Source organism: Moschus berezovskii, chromosome 24 (genome assembly GCF_049115385.1).
Source record: "Moschus berezovskii isolate FMDL1 chromosome 24, NW_MosBer_1.0, whole genome shotgun sequence".
In the NCBI taxonomy this organism is placed as follows: Eukaryota; Metazoa; Chordata; class Mammalia; order Artiodactyla; family Moschidae; genus Moschus; species Moschus berezovskii.
Window position 1 is genome coordinate 51,344,420 of NC_142483.1, and position 20,023 is coordinate 51,364,442.

The 20,023-nt window shown below is 45.1% G+C and overlaps 1 protein-coding gene across 2 annotated transcripts in view; it reads right to left on the reverse strand.

Annotated features, from left to right (window-relative positions):
- Window positions 1-20,023, reverse strand: part of STAC (SH3 and cysteine rich domain) — a 123,585-nt gene that overhangs the window by 66,181 nt on the left and 37,381 nt on the right. The window contains exon 2 of one of the 2 annotated variants that reach the window (XM_055414678.2): window positions 9,787-10,033. In XM_055414678.2, the coding sequence (XP_055270653.2) occupies window positions 9,787-10,033 (247 nt within the window). Of the gene's footprint in view, window positions 1-9,786; window positions 10,067-20,023 lie in introns of both variants that reach the window. The other variant, XM_055414677.2, reaches the window with a different exon arrangement.

Consider the following 20,023-nt stretch of genomic DNA (forward strand, 5'->3'; position numbering starts at 1 on the left):
TTCACATTGAACACCTGTTACAGGCTGGGTGCCAGGCTTAGCGCTGAGGTTGCTACAGCAAACATGGCTTGTCACAGAGACGTGCCCTGCCCTCAGGAGTATGCACAGTGACACCTGCCATTCACCTTGTCTATGTGACAGCATTCATTAAGGATTATATTGTGTGAAACAGAAAACAATTGTAGACAGCATCATCTTTTAGCTGACAATAAAATACGAGAGAATCAGATACTATGATAAAGGAGTCAAAAGAAGGAATAAAAAACCTGAAAGAAAGCATAGGAAATACAGGAGAGCAAGCAATTTTCATAATCAAAATCCTTATTAGGAGAAGTGAAGGTCAAAGCTGATGGTACAGATGATTTAGTTATTATCATAAAGCAGCAGTTCTAAGATCTTTGGATTTCATGCACTAAATTAAAAGAGGAGACTGTGCAAATAGCATCAGTGAGAACAGAGTGGACAGGGGACAGAGCTGCAGAACAGCCTGAGGGACATTAAGGGGAAACCATGAGAATTCCTGGATTGGACTCTGCTCACCATTCTGCCCCAATCTGCGAGAGGGTCATCAGCTAAGCAAGGAGGCCCATGCAATGACCTCCCTTATGCCTTTGGTACTAATATCCTCTGGGAAAATATCACTGAACAACTGAGAAACAAAAATAAGAGCTGAAGAATGGAGACATTATGTAAGAATAGAGCTGGTGGTAAATACTAGAATCAGTTAAACCTGGAAATGTCGAAATCGGTGTACAAATCTTGTTATAAAAAGGTATGTATATCTTAAGATTTATTCTCAGTCAAATGTCTGAAGTGCAAAATATTGGAATAACAATAAAATTTTGGATTGGTAAGAGTGTTGTACTTATTTACAAAAACAAGAAGTTGAAATACTATTGCTGGAGGATGGGAGTTGTGATTAAAACCTCAGTAGGCTTATTTGGAACAACAGAGCAGTAAAAATACCATATTCTCACTTTTCAATAAATCTAAAATCCAATTATGCTTATTTTCAAAAGAAGCACATAGAACATATGACAAAAAAGGTTTGAAATTAGAGGTTGATAAAGGTGTGTCAGGCAAATATAAAAAACTTAGGTGGAGGCATTAATAGTGGAATTCACGACAAAAGTATTCAGAACACTTGCTGACATAAATCACAGCAAGATTTTTTTTGACTCACCTTCTAAAGCAGTGGAAATAAAAACAAAAATAAATAAATGGGATCTAATTAAACATGAAAGCTTTTGCACAGCAAAAGAAACCATAAACAAGATGAAAAGACAAACCTCGGAATGGGAGAAAATATTTGCAAATGAAGCAACTGACAAGGGATTAATCTCCAAAATATAGAAACAACTCATGCAGCTCAGTATAAAAAAACAAACAATCCAATCAAAAACTGGATGGGATATCTAAACAGACATTTCTACAAAGAAGACATGCAGATGTCAAGAGGCACATGAAAAGATGCTCAATATCACTAATTATTAGAGAAATGTAAGGCAAAACAATGAGGTACCACCTTACACTGGTCAGAATGGCCATCAACAAAAAATAAATGCTGAAGAGGGTGTGAAGAAAAGGGAACCCTCCTACACTGTTGGTGGGACTGTTAATTGATACAGTCACTACAGAGAACAGTACGGAGGTCCCTTAAAAAACTAAAAATAGAACCCCATATGACACAGCAATTCCACTCCTGGGCATACCTGGAGAAAACCATAATTCCAAAAGACACATGCATCCCAGTGTTCACCGCATCACTATTTACAGTAGCCAGGGCATGGAAGCAGCTTCAATGTCCATCAACAGAGGAATGGATAAGGAAGATGTAGCGTAGGTACACAATGGAATATTACTCAGCCATAAAAAGGAACAAACTGTGCCATTTGCAGAGATATGGATGGACCTAGAGACTGTCATACTGTGAAGTCAGAAAGAGAAAAACGAGTATCACATATTAAGGCATATATGTGGACTCTAGAAAAATGGTAGAGACAAGCCTATCTGCAGAGCAGAAACAGAGACAGAGACGTGGAGAATAGACGCATGGACACCACGGGGGAGAGGTGGGATGAACTGGGAGACTGGGATTGACATGTATACCCCACTACGTATAAAACAGAACCTGCTGTATAGCACAGGGAACTCTACTGCGTGCTCTGTGGTAACTTAAATGGGAAGAGAATCCAAAAAGAGGGGACATATATACACGTATCGCTGATTCACTTGGCTGTACGTCATAAACTAATGCAACACTGGAAAGCAACTAAACATCAATAACAATTTTTTTTAAGTATTCAATGAAATTGGATGTCATTTTATTTGGCTATGGATACAGTTCACAAGGAAGGAATCCCTGCTATGACCCTTCGTGCACGGGGTAACTTCACATTAAAATACACAACACAAAGGAGAAATGAAGAGAAAATTGTCAGATGAGAAAATAGGGCTTCTGTGCCCAGCTTCCTTTTGGGCAGGGTGGAGACCTGACGTACCAGGGGAGCAGCTTTCAAATGATTAGGGAGTTTTCCACGTTCTTCTGTTTCTGTTGGTGGGTATTGAAGGCTGATGACTTTTCTTCCCACTCATTCACTACTCTTTTTAAAGTACTCACTGTGAGCCAGATGTGTGCTGTGCTGGCTGCTGTGGGAATAGGCAGGCACCTACATTAGACCAGATCATGCCTTAAAAAAAAATCAAAAATAGTTCTGGAAAGAAGGTATCTGGCAGTAAAGAGAATGGAGTCTCTTGGAAAAAACTCCTTAATTGATGGAACGGCCTCGTGCAATGAGTTGGTTATTCTAATAGTACATATTGACTTGTTCAAGCCTTTAATTCCAGTGAGATGCAGAGTACCACAAGGAACTTCAATGCTCTCCTGAACTGAGTCATTGCAGAGAGTTCAGTGTAAAGACAGAGTGCCCTAGGTGGAATACGTGTAGTGGGTGCCCAGTGAAGATGAGCCCCCGACACTAACTCCCACTGCTAAGATCTAAGGACGGCAAGAGTGGTTTGTTTTCACAGAGAAAGCATTTTCCTTCTAACCAAGTACAAGAGGATTCTCCTCGTCTAAGACTGGGTCCTGAGTCCTGTTGACTCAAAGGATGTGGCGTCCAGCATTGGGGCTGGTAAACACACCTGACTCCTACTTCTCTCATGTCTCCATGAAAAGTTGGCTTGGTCGTCTTTGGTTTGCATAGGTAACAACATTTCTGGGACGGAGGTGATCAAAAGGGCTAGTCACATCCTGGAGGCAAGATTAGATTAGCAGGGGGCAGGTGAGCAGGGGAGGAGCAGTCTCAGGTGTCAAGTCCAAGATCAAGGGCAACATTGGCCCTAGGAAGGAGTAAATGAATCAAGGAAATGCACAGAGAAAGAGATGGGCAGGGGGTGAGACTGCAGGACTGGTCTACTTTTATTGCCACTTTCCAGCTTCTAGGCCAGGCAGCCAGGGGAGGCACACATGTGAGCTCTGCATGCCTGCCCCAAGTTAGAAATTCTCGACAGTAAGGATGCTGCTGCTGCTGCTAAGTCACTTCAGTCGTGTCTGACTCTGTGCGACCCCACAGACGGCAGCCCACCAGGCTCTGCCGTCCCTGGGATTCTCCAGGCAAGAACACTGGAGTGGGTTGCCATTTCCTTCTCCAATGCGTGAAAGTGAAAAGTGAAAGGCTGGATTCTGTTAAATAAATGTCCACCCGCTAGAAACTACACAAGTGAGATTTGATTTTTCTTGGTCATCATTAATGTCACCCTTGGTTCTCAGTTGAAAGGAAAAAAAAAAAAAAACCCTTGCTTTAATATGTTCTCTGGAATGCCATTCTAGGGGGTTAATAGCAGGTGGTTTTTCCTTACAATTTAGAATCTGAAGATGACCTGTGGCTTGAAGAAAACAAACCTTCAGTTGATTATGTAGACACAGGACATTAGGTTTGCAGTGTAAAGAAACAGAGCAGGACTTCCCTGGTGGTCCTTTGGTTAAGAATCCACCTGCCAGTGCAGGGGACACCGGTTCAACCCCAGACTGGGGAAATTCCACATGCTGTGGAGCAACTAAGCCCAAGGGGTGCAACTACTGAGCCCACGAGCCATGACTACTGAGCCCATGAGCCCCAGAGATCGTGCTCTGCAACAAGAGGAGCCACTGCAATGAGAAACCCGTGTACTGCAAGGAAGCTCCAGGGCAGCCCAAAATAACAATAAATAAACGGATAAAAACGAAAAGAAAAGGGGAAGAGCAGTCGGCTGTGCTCTCTCACAGATCCCAAGTCCTGTGCAGTGTTTCGGGAAGGATGAAGCCCATCAGCCTCTGCTTCACCTAACTCCTCACCTCTCCTTCCTCCTTCCCGTGCCGTCTCTCCTTACCCATCCCCTCTGGCCTCACACCACCTCTCTAATCCCTTTACTCCATTCATAGAAGAAGCCTCTATTTGCTTTACTTGGCTTTCATCTTTGAAAAGAGCAGTGTGCCTTGTTGATTGTTTTTATCTCTTCCTTACGATAAAAAGGCACACTACACATTTAATTCCAGAAGAGAAAAGTAGAGTGAGATTCTCTTTAACACAAAGCATGTTGAGGGGTGTGATTTTCAAAACAGAACCTTTCCAAACTGTTGCTGTACTTGAGGTACACCTGGAATCCTCCTTAGGGTTAAGGAGTGTTAAATTCCTCAGAGATGAATTCATTTCCGTTACTTGTTTTAAAAAGACATGGGCTGTTTGTCTTTTCACACTCGTCACAACGAGATGGAAAATAGAGACTCATGATCACCTATTTAAAGGTTATGAATAGCACTGCCTTGAAAAGGCCTGGTGGAAATCTGTGTGGAAACTGAAAGTGAAGCATCAGATTCCAAAGCGGGGAAGGCAGACACGAAAACCAAGTGGGAGACCAAACTGCCTCAGAGTTCTGAGCATGAGAGATGATGAACAACCTGCCCCAACTTCCCTGCCCTCCATCCAAACCCCTGCCACAGAAACAGTCAGGAGCCAGGCATCACTTCCGGATGCGGAAGGGTTCAGCTCCAAGACTCAGCATTGTCTCCCAGACAAACAAGGCTCCGTGAGGCAGAGCCATCCTAAGCCTGGTGATGGGCTGGATTATAACATTTTTCACCCTGTCCTCTGCCAGGTGGCTCTGCTGTCCCTGCTGCTAGGGGCAGAGTGTATTCTCCATTCATAGACAAGGGTTTGACCCACATCCTGGTGGAGTGTCCGCAGAAGTGACAGGGCACCACCTCCAACCCAAGGTCCGAGGGAGCTTTGTACAGGTCCACTTGTCCGTGCCATTAGAGGACGTGGCTTGACCAGACCATGCATCCAAGGAAAGGGTGAGAGATAGGGAAGAGGCAGAAGACGCAATAACTGAGCTGAGTCTGGATCAGCCGAAGCCCAGCAGATCGGAAGATGCTCAGTAATAGTAAAAGGAAGCTGGAATCTTAAAGTAGTTGTGACAGTTTTTCGGAAATCCTTGACTGACGCAAAGCACTGTTGCTAAGGGTGGCTTGTTGGAAGGAAGAACATGAATAATAAAAGTGACTAGCAAATGAGAGTGTGGTTATGTAAGGGTTTTCTGAGGATGAGGACAGGCCTGTGTGCATGGTTGCAAGAGAGGCTGATGTTGCTCCCCATTTTGAATCACCCCTCCCCCTTAACTGGGTCTTGGCGAAGGCCACCACTCAACCTTAGTCCCGGCCATATTGGAAACCACTGATATGTCCACGGCCAATGATGACACACACTGAACTCTCTGGGAAGCAGCACACATTCCAAATCTCATTTCAAAGAATATCAGACAGTTAAGTAGGGGGCCTACTTCAAGACCATCTACACCTGGGAGAAGTCAAAACTACTTGCTACTCAGAAGAAAAACCCTTCAGTTACCAACTACATCAGTTACATGGCTATCTTCTCCCTGAAATTTATTTGCCTTTTAACTTTACCCCTTGTTCCCAACTCTTCCCTCTAAAGCCACAGACAGTGAGTCTCTTGACTTTTCCAATACAGGATTTTAAAACACTATTGCACACCCAAAGTCTTTTCCAAATCAAACTCCCAGAGTTTACTCACAATCTTATCCTGGCATGCACTCAACATTCTGATCTCTCTCTTCTAGATGCCTGCTCGCTTGTTCATATCCCTCACAAAATAGGAAATGCAGAATCATAGACAATCTTTAGGGTGCACAAAAAACATGGCTATGATAAGTTGCTCAGTGGTGACCGACTCTTTGCAACCCCATGGACTGTAGCCCGCCAGGCTACTCTGGCCATGGGATTCTGCAGACAGGAATACTGGAGTGTGTTGCCATGCCCTCCTCCAGGGGATCTTCCTGGCTGAGGGATCAAACCTGTGTCTCCTGGGGCTCTGGCATTTCAGGCAGATTCTTTACCACTGAGCCATCAGGAAATCCATGGCTGTGTAGATGAGGGACTAATTATTTTGTGTTACCTGGACATTATTTTTTAAATTTTTTATGCCTGTAAAGTGTAAAAATTTTTTTCTGATACACTAATTTGGTTTACCCTCCAACTAGCCTTCTCTTCCTTAGGAAAATGACTATTTTCTTGTTCCATAATAATGATAATGATATTAATTCCAATGGCCCTCCTTTACTGAGTGAGGTGTATTAGATGCCTGGTACCTTCCTTCTGCCAGCTCATTAATCCACACAGAGTCCTGAGGATCGTATTATCATCTCCACATAAAATGAGGACCCAGGTTCAGAGAAGGTAAGTCACGGGCAGCAGGTCACACAGCCACATGTGACTCAAATCCACGCTCCTGGTCTTTCTGCCATCCTCACACCCTCACCTCCTTTTATCTAGGAAGTGTGTTTAGTCACTCAGCTGTGTGCAGCTCTGCGATCCCATGGACTGTAGCCCACCAGGCTCCTCTGTCCATGGGATTCTCCAGGTAAGAATATTGTAAAGGGTTGCTATTCCCTTCTCCAGGGGATCTTCCTGACCCAGGGGTTGAACTCGGATCTCCTGCACTGCAGGCAGATTCTTTATCATCTGAGGCACCAGGGTAGGAAAGGGCTAACTGTGTCATAGGAATAGTCAGAGCAAAACAGGGGTCAGGGCTCTCTCCATTCTGTGTGCCATACGGAGAGGCACCTCTCTGCCTTTCAAGGTACCTCACTTCAAACAAAGATGGTCCCTCACCCTGTGACATCACAAAGCCTTCAGTGGGAATACAACACTCATGTGACTGGCATCAGTGCCAGGATGGAAAGGAATCAGCAGAGGCCAGTCCTACAATCTTCAGCTCAGGTTTCCTTCCATTGCTGTGGTGGGCACTGCTGATGCCCTGCCCAGATACCCCTTCCTGGGCATGAACAGGCAGAACAGTGGCCTCCCAAAGATGTCCATGTCCTCGTCCCCGGAGCTTGAATGGTTACGTTATGTGGCAAGGGGAACTCAAGGGTACAAGTGGAAGTAAGGCTGCTAATCAGGTGACTCTGAGATGGGAAGGTCATGCTGGTTTATTCAGGTAGGTCCAGTGTAATCACAAGGGTCCTTTGGGAAGGGGGGAGAGTGCCAGGGCCTTGCTTCACTGCACTGAAGATGGAAAGGGGCCGCAAGCCAAGGTGCACGTAGCCGCGAGAAGCTGGAAAAGACACGAACATGGATTCTTCCCTACAGCCTCCAGAAAGGACTGCAGCTCTGCGCACACCTTGATTTCAGCCCCGTGAGACTCACTGTGGACTTCGGATCTCCAGAACTAGAGGACGATAAAACTATTCTTTTAAATTACCAAGTTTGTAGTAACTTGTTTCAGTAGCAAAACCCCACTAATACATCAGGGGTATCCCTGCTGGCTGGTCAGAGCTCACAGCTGCCCCTTTTCTCGAGAGAACTGCCTTCAGCAGAGCACGAACCACTTTGCTCAGGGGTTTGAAATGACCTCCATCATGGGAGGAGAAGGGAAGCCCACTGATACCAAAGGCTGGCCTCGAGGAAGGACCAACTGCTCAGACTCATGCTGCAGAGCTCCCGCGAGATCCACCTAAGACCACGTCCCAGTTTAGGCCCTCCCTTGCCCATTGGTTTCCATTTCCCCTTCTCGTCCTCTCAATAGATTACGGGCATGAGTCCCTGTCTCTGCTCTGCTTCTGGGGAATCCGGCCTAAGACGACTGTCATGCTCAGAAGAGACTCTGGGCCATGGGAAGTGGACACTTAAGGGGAAACTGGGGGCTGGGAGAGGTGGGTGTCGGGGCTGAGGAGCTGGAAGGCGAGAGGAACATGTCAGGGTCACATGGGGCCCTGGCTCCCAGCTCGGGAATCAGGCTCTTGATCTTAAAGTGTTCTTGTCTCAAGCCTTGGTGGCGCAGCCCAGCGCCACAGCATCCAGGCCATAAGTGAGCAGAAGGCACAGTGTGGGCCCAGCCCCGGGACCCCAGGTGGGGAAGGGCTGTCTCCCACACCTTCATTCCTCTCAGCCATGGTCCAGGCGCTCCAGGCTTCGCTTGGCTCCATCTCTGCAGGACAAGTTCCCAGCTTGCTCAGGTGGGTTAGGTGGGTGCATCCTAACTGCCCCCTTGAGAGCAATGTGGGCATCTCCATCCCCCTCCTCCCTGTTCTATAGTGGACCAGTTGATCACTTAGGACATGCTGCTGTCTTGAAATAACTGGTTTCAATTCACTCTGGGTCCCACCCAAAGCCCCTTTCGTTTTATGGTTTCCTCTATCTGTTTGGGCATTGGGTTTCTGCCATGAGGCAGGGGGTGTTAAGTGTGGAGCCTCTGTGCGTGCGATTCCGAATGGCTGCGTTTTCCTTCTGGTTGGGACATTTTATAAGTCACATTCTTCTTCTGGGCACAAGCCCTGAGACACTCAGGCTACCACTATTTCTCTGTGGTACCAGGACTGAGTCCTTCCTGGGGTCCAGAGTTGGTAATCGCCATTAACACTGAATCCTCTGTTCTGGGTCAGTGCCTCCCTGAGGCCTCCTACCTTCCACACCTGCCTGCCTCGCTCATTTGCCTGTAGCTCACCACGCCACAGACCCCTTGCCCAGGTGACCTCAGGCAGACATGGCCACGCAAGCACGAATGAACCCTGCATGCAGCGCTCAGATCCCCTTACAGAACAGAGGCATTCGAACTCCAACTGCCCAGTATCTTGGTTGCCTCCCACAGAATCCCTCTCGGCTAACTGCCCTTGGCAGTTTTCAAGAGCTGCTTTGTCCAAGATGTGACCCTCTACCTGGGGTCTGCTGATATCCAGTGAGAGGTGATGCAGGGTACAAAGTCCCAGACTTCTGGCCTCAAAGCGAGATGACTGAACGGGACTGTAGAGCACCCTGGGGAGCATTTGAAGGCTCTGTCACATCCGCACCATTATCCAGCTTCTCCTCTGCCCAGCCCTGCTTCCCTTACCTTTGACACATAGTGTTCTCTCGTGAGTGCGTGCATGCTGTCGCTCAGTCGTGTCCGATTCTCTGTGACTCTATGGACTGTAACCTGCCAGGCTCCTCTGTCCAGGGGATTCTCCAGGCAAGAATACTGGAGTGGGTTGCCATTTCTTTCTCCAGGGGAGCTTCCCAACCCAGGGACTGAACCTGGATCTCTTATGTCTCCTGCATTGGCATGTGGGTTCTTTACCACTAATGCCATCTGGGAAGCCGGGCGTTCCTCCAGATGATCCCAAACAATCCTCCCCACTGCCAGACAGTCTAAGAGTCTGTCTGCAGGGACCTGGACTCAGGTGCACCCCTCTCACCTGGCTTTCCAGAGATGCGGGGACCTGCAGGAGGGGGGCAGGGACAGGGCTTACCCACGATCATGTGGTTGCAGACGTCACAGAAAGTGGGCTTCTTGAAGATGTGCTCCTGAAAGGCGTGGGCCTTGCCGCCGCCGCCGGGGTACAGGCCGGCCCTGGTGGGTGTGGAGGTCAGGCTTCCGGGGGCAGGGAGCGGGCTGGAGCTGGGACTGACCTCCGTCAGCACATCCGCTTGCAGCTTCACGTCGCTGTTGGTTCGGTGGAAGAAGTTGTCAGCACTTTTGCTCCGTAAACTTTTGGTCTTGAAAGAAAGTGATCGTTTTAGTTTCTGGAGCTGCAATGCAACGACAGAACAGACTTACGATCAACCATGCAGACTCCTGCTGTGAGTGCTGGAGGGGGCGGGGGTGACGCCTGCTCCGTGGGCTGCTCCGTTCCTGACACCCTCAGCCCCTGCGGAGGCTCACAGGGGTCCCTGCGGGGGTGTCTGATGTCAGCGGCCCCCACTCCACCCCTCCTCCTCCTCCCTGCCTCCCTGGGCAGCCACCCGCGTGCTTCAAAATGGCTCATGGTTTTTGATACTGTTTGCCTTTCTAATTGGAATCACTGGAAACATTAAGTGTATGAATTCCTGGGATCACAGGCTGGGTCCATCATGCTGGGGTCTGTGCCAGCCTTTCTCTGCTGTGGTCCCTTGGCCGCCATTTGTCTGTTCATACAGCAAAGCAGAGGAGGCCATCGACCGGGAATTAAAGTGGCTAAAGCATCACAGAACACAAACCAGAGCCTCCCAAGCCTGCTGTGCTCCAAAGCATATGGATGTGTGTGTGTGTGTGTATTTGAGAACACCATGTGAAATTATCCACCTGATTTTCTCTATTCCGCCCCCTGGCCTGCCTCTTGGTTTTGATCCTGGCAAACTAGGCCATTTCTCCTCTGCTTTTGGGACCTATGAAGAAGCACCACACTGGCTGGAGGAATCCTAACGTGGTTTGGTCCAGCCTGCTTCTCCAATCTAGTCTTCCTATGGGAGCTGAGAGGATATTTTGGGAACACAGATGTGACCACGTGAGCCTGTTGTTCAAAATCCTTCACAAAGTTCCTTTTGTCCTTTATAAATTAATTTTATTCTTTTGGCCATGAGGCATGTGGGATCTTAGCTTCCTGACCAGGGATCGAACTCACGTCCCCTGCATTGAAAGTGCAGTCTTAACCACTGCACTGCCAGGGAAGCCCCTGTTTTCTGTAAATTTAAAGAAAAGCTCCTTGCCACGGGCTCCAAGGATTGGTAGATTCTGGGTCCCAGTGACAGCTTAGACTGCCAATCACCTTGCTCTTGCCATCCCAGCCACAGTGACATTTTAAAAGTCTAGGTTACTTATTATGCTTTTTTTTTAAGCCTTCTACCTCATTTTATTTTGATTGCTTTTTTAATTTATTTTTTAATTGAAGGATAATTTACAGAATTTTGCTGTTTTCTGTCAAACTTCAACATGAATCAGCCATAGGTACACATATATCCACTCCCTCTTGAACCTCCCTCCCAGCTCCTGCCCCATCCCACCCCTCTAGGTTGATACAGAGCCCCTGTTTGAGTTTCCTGAGCCATACAGTAAATTCCCGTTGGCTATCTGTTTTACATATGGTAATGTAAGTTTCCATGTTACTCTCTCCATACATCTCACCCTCTCCTCCCTTCTAATTATGCTTTTAAATCATCAGCTCTTAGTGCAGAGTGTCCCCTCTGCCCAGACAAAAGAAATGAACCACTTGGCAGGCAGCTGCATGACCTGTCATAGGTCACTTCACGGAAAGGCAGCTTTTCCCTTGTAATTGAATATCCATGCCTGTTGCCTGGAATTAATGTCTAAGCCCCAAAACTGTAGACAGAAAGTGCTGATCACACTGTTCTAATAAAGGCCTCCATTTATTAGACAGCCCTACTGGACATACAGATGACTTCATCTGGACTTGCTGAGTCTAGCCACCTCTGCATCAAGCCCCCAGCCTTCCCTTCAGGAGATCAGGAAGATGTGGTGGGTTTAGTGCTCTGGGTGGACGCCACAATTCTCTGCTTTACCCTTCCCACGCTCCTTGGCAAGGTGAACTCAAGATCCTCCCATCCAAGCTGGAGCTCCTTGAATCCTGTTGGTTTGTGGGTATTTGACCAACAGCAGGTGGCAGAGCAACTTAAAAGCCATTTCCAAGCCCAGACTTCAAGATGTCCTGCGCACTTCTCTCTCGGAAACCTGCCCAGCTGTCATATGTACGAACATGACATAGCCTGAAGGACGATGGGAGAGACATGGTCCAGAAACCACCGCATCACTCGAGTGACACCCCAGAAGCAGAGTCACCCTGCTCCCTGAAGGGAATCAGGGATCCAGATGAGAAAAGAGGAACTGCCCAGCTCAATCCTGATCAAACTGTCGACCCACAGAGTCATCCACCGAAAAGATGGCTGGTGTTCTGAACCATTAATTTGGGTATCTTCTGTGTGTAAACAGCAATACAGTGCTGTTCTCCCACCTTTTAGACACGTGCTAGGAATGTGCTTTGCTGTCCATCTGAAGTTGGCAGTGGCTATGTGAAGCCAGTGCTCCACTTCAGAGAGCTGTCTGGGGAGGGGGGTCTGGGAGGACACCCTGCAGGGCCCTCAAGGGAAGCTCCACCGAGACCAGTAACGGAGCGTCATCAGTCAGAAAGGGCTAGCCAGAGAAGCAGCAACAACCTACAGAAAAGGTCAGAAACTGTGGGCTGTCAAGACTGTCCCTTTCCCCCTGTCCTACAGCCCAGACCCAGCAGAGGGGCTAGACCTGACAGAGGAGAAGGAGGACGTGCTCCTGGGTTATCTTGGGGTGTGTGTTACTGAACCATGATCTACAGCATCCTCACTGACACAGAAGAAGGAAGTCATGAGCCCTTGGGAGCACTACACTTATTTTGAAAAGAAACTTCCATCTCCATCCAAGCTAACTGCGAGGCGGCTATGTGAGCCTGAGCCACACAAAGGTGAGGACCTGGAGCTAGCAAAGAAACAGAACACACATTCTTCATGTCAAGTCCTTCTGGCTATAAACTGGACTGGTGCTGGAGGAAGGTAGACTTAAACAGGAGGCAAGAGATTGAAATATATGTATTAAGTAAGTAAGTAAGTAAAGTCGCTCAGTCGTGTCTGACTCTTTGTGACCCCGTGGACAGTAGCCTACCAGGCTTCTCCGTCCATGGGATTCTCCAGGCAAGAATACTGGAGTGGGTTACCATCTCCTTCTCCAGGGGATCTTCCCAACCCAGGGATCGAACCCAGGTCTCCTATATTAGAGGCAGATGCTCTAACCTCTGAGCCACCAGGGAAGCCTATACACACATATATATTGTATATTGATATAGTACACAATTATACATATATATTATTAAATATACATGATATTAAATATATACAATAAATAATAATAAAATGTATTATAAAATATATAATATTAAATATAAAATATATAAGATATATATTTAATATTATATATATTTATAATATTAAAAATATATTTATATAAATATAAATAATACACATAATGTTAAATATATATATATGGCTAATAAGAGGTTCAAATTCCTACTACTTATTTATAAACTAAGTCGCATGGGCGGGCCTCCAGATTGTCATACTGAATGAAGTCAGACAGAAGGGGAAATATCACATGACATCTATTACGTGTGGAATTTAAAAACAAATGATACAAATGAAGTTACAGAACAGAAACAGGTTAACAGACTTAGAGAACGAACTTACATTGCCAGGGGGTATGAACGGGGGAAAAGGACAATTAGGGAGTTTGGGACAGTCATGTACACACAGTTAAGTTCAGTTCAGTTCAGTCGCTCAGTCGTGTCCGACTCTCCGCGACCCCATGAATCACAGCATGCCAGGCCACCCTGTCCATCACGAACTCCCGGAGTTCACTCAAACTCATGTCCACAGAGTCGGTGATGCCATCCAGCCATCTCGTTCTCTGTCGTCCCCTTCTCCTCCTGTCCCCAACCTTTCCCAGCATCAGAGTCTTTTCCAGTGAGTCAACTCGTCGCATGAGGTGGCCAAAGTATTGCAGTTTCAGCTTTAGCATCAGTCCTTCCAATGAACACCCAGGATTGATCTCCTTTAGAATGGACTGGTTGGATCTCCTTGCAGTACAAGGGACTCGCAAGAGTCTTCGCCAACACCACAGTTCAAAAGCATCAATTCTTCGGCGATCAGCTTTCTTCACAGTCCAACTCTCACAACCATACAAGACCACGGGAAAAACCATAGCCTTGACTAGATGGACCTTGGTTGGCAAAGTAATGTCTCTGCTTTTGAATATGCTCTCTAGGTTGGTCATAACTTTCCTTCCAAGGAATAAGCGTCTTTTAATTTCATGGCTGCAGTCAGCATCCGCAGTGATTTTGGAGCCCCCAAAAATAAAGTCTGGCACTGTTTCCACTGTTTTTCCATCTATTTCCCATGAAGTGATGGGACCAGATGCCATGATCTTTGTTTTCTGAATGTTGAGCTTCAAGCCAACCTTTTCACTCTCCTCTTTCACTTTCATCAAGAGGCTTTTCAGTTCCTCTTCACTTTCTGCCATAAGGGTGGTGTCATCTGCATATCTGAGGTTATTGATATTTCTCCCAGCAATCTTGATTCCAGCTTGTGCTTCATCCAGCCCAGCGTTCCTCATGATGTACTCTGCATATAAGTTAAATAAGCAGGGTGACAATATACAGCCTTGACGCACTCCTTTTCCTATTTGGAACCAGTCTGTTGTTCCATGTCCAGTTGTGACTGTTGCTTCCTGACCTGCATACAGGTTTCTCAAGAGGCAGGTCAGGTGGTCTGGTATTCTCATCTCTTTCAGAATGTTCCACAGTTTATTGTGATCCACACAGTCAATGGCTTTGGCATAGTCAATGAAGCAGAAATAGATGTTTTCCTGGAACTCTCTTGCCTTCTCCATGATCTAGCGGATGTTGGCAATTTGATCTCTGTTGCCTGTGCCTTTTCTAAAACCTGCTTGAACATCTGGAAGTTCACGGTTCACATATTGCTGAAGCCTGGCTTGGAGAATTTTGAGCATGACTTTACTAGCGTGTGAGATGAGTGCAATTGTGCGGTAGTTTGAGCATTCTTTGACATTGCCTTTCACAGGACCTTTTCCAGTCCTGTGGCCACTGCTGAGTTTTCCAAATTTGCTGGCATATTGAGTGCAGCACTTTCACAGCATCATCTTTTAGGATTTGAAATAGCTCAACTGGAATTCCATCACCTCCACTAGCTTTGTTCATCATGATGCTTTCTAAGGCCCACTTGACTTCACATTCCAATATGTCTGGCTCTAGGTCAGTGATCACGTTATCGTGACTATCTTGGTCGTGAAGATCTTTTTTGTACAGTTCTTCTGTGTATTCTTGCCACCTCTTCTTAATATCTTCTGCTTTTGTTAGGACCATACCATTTCTGTCCTTTATTGAGCCCATCTTTGCATGAAATGTTCCTTTGGTATCTCTAATTTTCTTGAAGAGATCTCTTTTTTTTCCTATTCTGTTGTTTTCCTCTATTTCTTTGCATTGATGACTGAGGAAGGCTTTCTTATCTCTCCTTGCTATTCTTTGGAACTCTGCATTCAGATGCTTATATCTTTCCTTTGCTCCTTTGCTTTTCGCTTCTCTTCTCAAATGACCATTATATCTACTACTGTGGGCAGGAATCCCTTAGAAGAAATGGAGTAGCCATCAGGGTCAACAAAAGAGTCCGAAATGCAGTACTTGGATGCAATCCTAAAAATGACAGAATGATTTCTGCTCATTTCCAAGGCAAACCATTCAATATTACAGTAATCCAGGCCTATGCCCCAACCAGTAACGCTGAAGAAGCTGAAGTTGAACAGTTCTATGGAGACTTACAAGACCTTTTAGAACTAACACCCCAAAAAGATGTCCTTTTCATTATAGGGGACTGGAATGCAAAAGTAGGAAGTCAAGAAACACCTGGAGTAACAGGTAAATTTGGCCTTGGAGCACAGAATGAAGCAGGGCAAAGGCTAATAGAGTTTTGCCAAGAGAACGCACTGGTCATAGCAAACACCCTCTTCCAACAACACAAGAGAAGACTCTACACATGGACATCACTAGATGGTCAACACCAAAATCAGATTGATTATATTCTTTGCAGACAAAGATGGAGAAGCTGTATACAGTTAGCAAAAACAAGACCAGGAGCTGACTGTGGCTCAGATCATGAACATCTTATTGCCAAATTCAGACTTAAATTGAAGAAAGTAGGGAAAACCAGTAGACCATTCAGATATGACCTAAATCAAATCCCTTATGATTATACAGTGGAAGTGAGAAATAGATTTAAGGGACTAGATCTGATAGATAGAGTGCCTGATGAACTCTGGACGGAGGTTCGTGACATTGTACAGGAGACAGGGACCAAGACGATCCCCATGGAAAAGAAATGCAAAAAAGTGAAATGGCTGTCTGAGGAGGTCTTAAAAATAGCTGTGAAAAGAAGAGAAGCGAAAAGCAAAGGAGAAAAGGAAAGATATAAGCATTGAATACATGTACACACAGCTATATTTAAAATGGACAACCAGCAAGGACTTACTCTATAGCACACGAAACTCTGCTCAATGTTATGTGGCAGCCGGATGGGAGAGGAGTCTGGGGGACAATGAGCACATGTATATGTATGGCTGAATTCTTTTGCTGTTTACCTGAAACTATCACACTTTGTTAATTGACTATACACCAATAGAAAATAAAGTTTTTAAAACATAGGTTGCAAAGATGGACAGCATGGTGAATATAGCCAGTATTTTATAATAACTTTATCTGGAGTATAATGTATAGACATATTGAATCAGTATGTTGCACACTGAAACCTAATACAATATTGAAAATCAAAAGTTAAGTTACTCAGTCGTGTCTGGCTCTTTGCGACTCCATGGACTGTAGCCGGCCAAGCTCCTCTGTCCATGGGATTCTTCAAGCAAGAATACTGGAGTGGGTTGCCATTTCCTTCTCCAGGAGATCTTCCCGACCCAGGGATCAAATGCAGGTCTCCTGCATTGCAGGTGGATTCTTTACCATCTGAGCCAGTGGGGAAGTCTACTGTAAGTTAAATATACTTCAATTAAAAATAAGAACTTGACCCCAAGTATCTAGGTCCACATCTGGAGACCTTTTCCATACCCTCATTCTGCTCTTTTGTATTGTGTTAACTCAAGAAAAACTTGCTTGGGTCTTGAAAAAAGTGGTTAATGGATTAAGTCAATTTATAAGCTGAATCCTTTGTGTATTTTATATGCTATGTCTGATCCTTGAGTTCTCATTTTCAAAGCACTGCAGAACCCCTCTAAAGCTGCACATTAGATTTACAGGAACCCAGTAAACGATTTTGGTTTAACAGCTTGCACTTTGTAAAGGCAGGCTGGAGAATCAGAAGAGCATGTAGAAATCCAACTCTGTTTAAAGCCTTACTGATGCATTCTTTGGTTTTAACAACTACTTAGCTAAAGATAAGATACAGGTTATGGGCAGTTTCCTTAGTCAAGTGAACAGAATAGCTACTTTCAGATAATTAAGAAAGAAACCCAGAGTTGCTGCTGCTGCTGCTAAGTCACTTCAGTCGTGTCCGACTCTGTGTGACCCCATAGACGGCAGCTCACCAGGCTCCCCTGCCCCTGGGATTCTCCAGGCAAGAACACTAGAGTGGGTTGCCATTTCCTTCTTCAATGTGTGAAAGTGAAAGCGAAGTTGCTCAGTCCTGTCTGAACCCTAGCAACCCCACGGACTGCAGCCTACCAGGCTCCTCCATCCATGGGTTTTCTAGGCAAGAGTACTGGAGTGGCTTGCCATTGCCTTCTCCGAACCCAGAGTTAGGTTACACCAAATGAGGGAAAAAATTTACTGATTTTAAACATTAGCTATTAGATGGTAGAAAATTATTCGGAATTCACTTCAGCAGGGCTCTGGAGTGTTTCTCTATGAAAGACCAATCCAGTGAAAACTGCATGACCTATTCTTCTTTTAAACCTTTTATTTAAAATAACTTAAGTAATACAAAAATTTCAAAATAGTAGATCCCTATATAAGTTTCACTCACTTTTCCCTAATGTTAACATCTTATATAAATATAGTAAATTAATTGTAACCAAGAAACTAACACTGATATAACTATTATCTATAGATCTTATTTGATTTTTTCCAGTTGTCCATCATGTCTTTTTCCTGGTTCAGGGTCCAATTCAGGATTCAGTTCAGTTCAGTCGCTCAGTCGTGTCCGACTCTTTGCGACCCCATGGACTGCAGCACACCAGACCTCCCTGTCCATCACCAACTCTCAGAGTTTGCTTAAACTCATGTCCATCAAATCAGTGATTTCACCCAACTATCTCAGCTTCTGTCATCCCATTCTCCTCCTGCCTTCAATCTTGCCCAGCATCAAGGTCTTTTCTAATGAGTCAGTTCTTCTCATCAGATGGCCTAATATTGGAGCTTCAGCATCAGTCCTTCCATTGAATACTCATGACTGATTTCCTTTAGGATGGACTGGTTTGATCTCTTTGTTGTCTAAGAGACTCTCAAGAGTCTTCTCCAACACCACAGTTCAAAAGCATCAATTCTTCGGCACTCAGCTTTCTTCATAGTCCAACTCTCACATCCATACATGACTACAGGAAAAACCATAACTTTGACTGGACGAACCTATGTTGGCAAAAAAATGTCTCTGCTTCTTAATATTCAGGATTACACATCTCCATAGTCTCTTTTTTAAGCTGAAGTATAATTTATTTATAACGTTGTGTTTGTTTACTTATTTACTTTCAATTTTTGACTGCACCCTGCTACATGTGGGATCCTCTTGCTCAACCAGGGGCTGAACACGCACCCCCTGCATTTGAAGGTGGAGTCTTAGCCACCGAGCCACCAGGAGGTCCCTGCACGGTCACAGTCTCTTCAATCTGTATCAGGTCCTCACCTCTCTTGTCTTTCTTACTTTGATTTTCTGAAGACTGCTAAGCAGTATTTTGTAGAATGTTCTTCAATTTCGGTTTGTCTGGTGTTTTCTCGTTATTAGATTGAGGTTTATATATACATATATATATATATATATATATATTTGGTAAGATTAGGGCAACAGCGATGTATTCTTCTCAGTGCAGCAATCAGGAGGCACCTGATGTCCGTTTGTCCCGTTACTGGTGATACTAACTTTGGTCACTTGGTTGAAGTGGTATTTGCCGGGCTGTTCTACTCTAAAGTACTTTTCTCTTTGCAATGAATGAGTTTCACAGGGGGACTCCTTTGAGACAGTGTAAACATCCTGTTTCTCCTCACACGTTTGTTTTCTAATTTCAGCATCCATCAACGGCCTCTGCCTGTACAACTTCACTACTTGGTGCTTGCCTAATGGTGGTATTCTACTTCCATTATCTTTCTACGTTAATTAGTATTCTACTGTAGAATTCTTCTTTTCATCTATTTATTCAATTGGCTGTTTCTGTTAGTATGGACTGATGGATGTTTTCTTTATTCTACGAGTTACAGTTTACTACTACTGTTATTTATTTTGTTGCTCAGCTTGTCCCAGGTTCGGTCACTGGAAGCTCCTTTAGGTTTGAATCTGTGTCTTTTTCCATGTGCCCTGATTATCTCTGAAGACTTCCTTACTTTCTGACGCTACAGGTTCTCCAGGCTTATCTCATATTCTCCTCATTCCAGTCTTGCAGGCAGCATTTCTCCGAGAAGCCCTGGTTAGTTTTACTGGGGAGTGGCACTCTAAACTGCTGTCTGGGTACCAGATGTGCTTATTACTATTGGGGTGTCAGTGGCTTTAACTGTCTCAGTGGACAGAACTAGGAAATACATTAATGACTCATATGCCCATACCCACATATCTATATTTACTTTTGCATGAATCTATACAACTGTTAAAAAACCATGAGTTCATACTGAAGCACTCCTTTATTTATTAAAACATGTTTATTGTTCCATGGTTGATATATGCATGGTTGGACTTTAAGATAGTGTTCTTGGGACTTTGCTGGTGATTCAGTGATTCAGATTCTTCCAATGTAGGGGGCAGAGGTTCCATCTCTGGTCAGGGAACAAGGATCCCAGATGCTGTGGGGCACAGCCAAAAACTTAAAGAAATAAATAAAAAATGAAGTTAGTGCTCTTAAAGTATAGCCAGAGGAGGCGGGGATAGAAATTGGTTGGGAGGAAATACACAGAACAAAGTAGAGAAACTGGA